General features: G+C 37.3%; 2 protein-coding genes across 2 annotated transcripts in view; both read right to left on the bottom strand.

Annotated features, from left to right (window-relative positions):
* The window catches only part of LOC106939869 (protocadherin beta-16-like), a 9,787-nt gene extending 9,484 nt beyond the window's left edge, over window positions 1-303 (bottom strand). The window contains exon 1 of the mRNA XM_015022437.1: window positions 15-303. Within this exon, the coding sequence (XP_014877923.1) occupies window positions 15-138 (124 nt within the window). The 5' untranslated portion in view covers window positions 139-303. The remainder of the gene's footprint in view (window positions 1-14) is intronic.
* A 1,176-nt stretch (window positions 304-1,479) lies between these two features.
* The window catches only part of LOC106939864 (protocadherin gamma-B1-like), a 14,549-nt gene continuing 11,908 nt past the window's right edge, over window positions 1,480-4,120 (bottom strand). Inside the window, exon 3 of the mRNA XM_015022432.1 lies at window positions 1,480-4,114. Coding sequence (XP_014877918.1) covers window positions 2,987-4,114 — 1,128 coding nt within the window. The 3' untranslated portion in view covers window positions 1,480-2,986. The remainder of the gene's footprint in view (window positions 4,115-4,120) is intronic.

Raw genomic sequence — 4,120 nt, 5'->3', positions numbered from 1 at the left:
ATCCTTCGCGATATTTCCAATAACTGAACCTCGTTTCATCTCCTCCGATAAAGAATAGCTCATGTCTCCATGCGCTACGTTCAGCAGAAAAAATGCGTAGCAGCTCCACGACACAAAAACGTTTTTGTGCAAATCCATTTTCAAATATCCGGTGTAAATCAGCCAATGTTTCAGATGAATCAACTTCTCATGAAGATATAAAAACAAAGTCTACACCACAGCTTAGCCCCACTGCACCGTCATTGTGAACAGCTCAAAGGCGCATAGACTGCGAGTTGACAAAGGAGAGAGGTGTTAACATTTTAGACTGGTATGTAGCGACATCTTGAGTTCCTACAGAAAAGATCACCGAAATATCTTCAGTTCAAGTTTAGCATCTACACATCCAAACCTTCCACAGTTTTCATCTTAAATTTTGTAAGCTGCCTTACAAAAAATGTTTCCCACTTCCATTCACTCTCCACCACAGCAGATCAAATCAGATCTTTCTCCCAGTCAACTGCTCTAACTCCTGAGAAAACGACAATTGAGGCGAAGGAAAACTGTTGCACACACAAGGAGACGTATGACCGCTGCATATCAAGACACTACATTGCAGCACCAAATGGCACCTACAGTCACCTCATAGTACTTCACAAGATTGCTCTACTGAGCAATCTTTCTTCAGCAGCGGAGAAGACAGCAGGCCTGATTCCCACCAATTATTACAACATATATTTGTGAGCTGGATTGATAATCTCTGTGGCTGGAAAACTAAATCATAAACTTTAATTTTAACCTAATACTTTCTGTTTGACATAGGAAAATGAAACTCAGTAGATTGTTATGTTTATCTATGTACAAACTGTCTCAAATGTGTGTTTCGTGGAAAGAAGAAGTGTGGACCAGATACCAGCAGAGAGTGTTTTTTTTTTTTTTCCTTCTCAGAATAGGATACTGATGTATAAAGTGGAAGTAAAAAAAAGCCATCTATAAGAAGTTTGCTTGTAGTCTTAATTTTCACTCTCAGCTGTTATGAGAGACTTCAAAACGCTGTTTTGGCCTTTTGAATATTAAATGACAAAATGCATTGTTGTTGTTCTTGATTTCTTCTTAATTGCAACAGTGACTAATCTAAAATAGGATCAATTAATCTCCTTAACATCTCTTCAGTCTTCTTATAGATCTACAAATACCAGAGTGACGTGGTATCATCAAAGTAAAAAGGAACTCAGTCCAAAAGTACAAATTGTCCACAGCAGCTCAATGATTATATGAAATTCCCATCACAGCTTGTGTAAATTGCTAACTTTTTCCACACGATACTAAAAATGTCAAAACACTGCTTTGACTTTAAAAACGATTCTACTCCATTTCGTACAAAGACACGGTTTCATTTTAAAAATACTGCAGCTGTTAGTATTTCATCATGAATAAAACTAGCTTGCCACATCAATCAAAAAGGCATGAGTAAAAACATCAGTTCTGTAGACACAAAAGCTCTGTCAAAGTAATGTAATTCATTAGCTCTGTTAAAGCATTCTGTCTTAATATTTGTTATAATCTGTGACAAACATTTCATTTTAGAGATCACAAACCAAATGACATGAAACAACGTTTTTAGCATCCCACTATTCAATGAAAAATTATGTTAGCAATTAAAACACATCTATAAAATACTGAAAGACATATTCATTACTCCCAATGCTACCTCTTGTTCAGGCTAATGATTTTTTATATCTTTGAAACATGGCTGTACCTTACAGTTCAAAGAATGTGAAGAGCCACAGGTAATCATTACGCTTAGAACATAGTATATTTCTGTGCAGGTATAATATCAGAACTAAACAACTATACTTTAAAAAAAAAATCTGATGTGACCACTGAAAGACACATAAAACATAGAATATGACTCAGTTAGACTTTGAAACAACAATCAGAAAAATCACTGCAATCAAAGAAGACAAAAAAAGCCTCAAAGCATGGTTTGAAAGAAAGAATGAGAGAAAGCCTAACCTACACTAAAAAGAAAGAAGTACTTTATTTCTAAGTTCCTATGTTAGCAGAGAATCTACGCATGAGCTTTTGAACTCTAAGTGAAAATATACATATAAGATGAAAACAAAATTAAAAGAAAATAGTACGTTAGCCTATGTGAGCCTGTTTGATCTGCTCTTATGGAATACACAAAAGAAACAAAAAAGTGTGTCTGACGAATTAACACAATCCTTTTCTCACTGATTCAGCATCTTCTAACTTGATATCTGGGAATAAGACTGACATTGATCTTTGAGTCTTTTGAATTAATTTGATATTTTTAGCGTAACTCAGTTGTGCAAAATTATAAAGGTTATGGTAATAGTATTATTTAGAAGCTTGATCTTGAATTTAGTCTTAAAGTGTTTTAAAATTCAATTACAAACTCAATTGTAAAGATGAACTGGCACACTCTGCATGTCGAATGTCAATGAGAAAAGCAGGCTGGTCATAGAATACCTTCACAAACATAACACATTTTAAAATAATGTCTATAAATGACAAAAAAGAGTCTTATGCGATAAAAAGAACTAATGGAATACAGAGTAAATGAGAACAATTGGATTTTTTTCTGTGAAATACATCAGCAAAGGTGATTCATTAGTTTGTGCATGTAGGAAAGAGAAATTATTTTGTAAATTTCAACTAAAATAATGCTATGACACATGGATATGGAAAACGTTATTTTAAAACCAAAGTTGAAATGTGGCTGAAAACAAACAAAGGTGTTGAACATGGACAAATGAAAGACTGGCATAAATGTAACAATATTTTGAAGACTACTGTTCAGTGTCAATAAATATGAGTGCATTAACAAAAATTAAGACAGAAATGTGTTAAAATTAAGGTACACATAATCAATAAAGGGTGAGATTGAAATAAGGAGAGTGTGAGGGCCAAGAATGTGGTGGGTAAGTGTATTTACAGTCTTTCTTAGACTGCAGCCTATAATTATGAATACTTATAAGATTCATACCTCTGGGGAATCATCACAGACTCCAAACACATCAGTAAAATCAATTGGACTTTTCTTCAGAGTCTGGTCAGCAGGCAGCGTGTTGTCATTGTAAGATGATACAAACTTAAAGTCACTGGTTCTAGATCCTGTTGTCAGGTAGGCATCATAATTGTAGGTGCTGCGTAAAGTTCCTGTGCCGTCAACATCTGCGTAATTTGGAGGAAGATAAGCTCCTGGTATGGCTACTGCTCCATCAAACAACAGTCTGGGCTTTCTCCTGCGACAAAACCTCACACCCAGGATGATGATGATGAAGGTCAGAAAGAAGGTGGACACAGAAACCAGTGCAATGATCAGATAAGAGGTCAGCTTGGAGTTCTTCTCATCATAAGAAATGTCTTTCAGTTCTGGCACTTCAGCCAAGTTATCAGAAATAAGTAAAAACATGGCACAGGTGGCAGACAGAGAGGGCTGTCCATTATCTTTCACTGCAACAATCAGGTTCTGTTTCATGCTGTCAGATTCTGAAATGTCCCGCTGTGTCCTGATCTCTCCACTGTGCAGATCAATGCTGAAAAGTCCAGGATCTGTGGCTTTGACTATGTGATAGGACAGCCAGGCGTTCTGTCCAGAGTCTGCGTCCACTGCTATCACTTTGGACACCAGAGACCCTCCATGTGCAGCTTTAGGGACTAACTCAGTCATGAAGGAGCTGCCTTCCACAGCGGGATACAAAATCTGAGGAGAGTTGTCATTTACATCAGATATGAACACACTGACAGTCACGTTGCTGCTGAGAGGAGGAGAACCATTGTCTCTGGCCATCACTTGGACTTTAAAACTCCTGAACTGTTCATAATCAAATGACCTCACAGCGTGGATCACTCCTGTGTCTCCATTAACAGATAGATAGGAGGACACCGAGGCACCGTTCACCTCACCAGGTAACAGAGAATAAATCACTGTACCGTTTTGTCTCCAGTCAGGATCTCGAGCAGAAACAGTACATAAAGACGAGCCAGGTTTGTTATTTTCACTCACATATGCGCTGTAGGACTGTTCCTCAAACACAGGTGGGTTGTCATTGATGTCAGCAACAGACAACTGAATAGCTTTAGAGGACGACAGAGGTGGAGAGCCCTCATC

Source organism: Poecilia latipinna, unplaced genomic scaffold (assembly GCF_001443285.1).
Source record: "Poecilia latipinna isolate Pla-1442-1.1 unplaced genomic scaffold, P_latipinna-1.0 Scaffold3005, whole genome shotgun sequence".
In the NCBI taxonomy this organism is placed as follows: domain Eukaryota; kingdom Metazoa; phylum Chordata; class Actinopteri; order Cyprinodontiformes; family Poeciliidae; genus Poecilia; species Poecilia latipinna.
The sequence above is the reverse complement of the archived record's forward strand: the minus strand, read 5'-3'. Positions and strand labels throughout refer to the sequence as shown.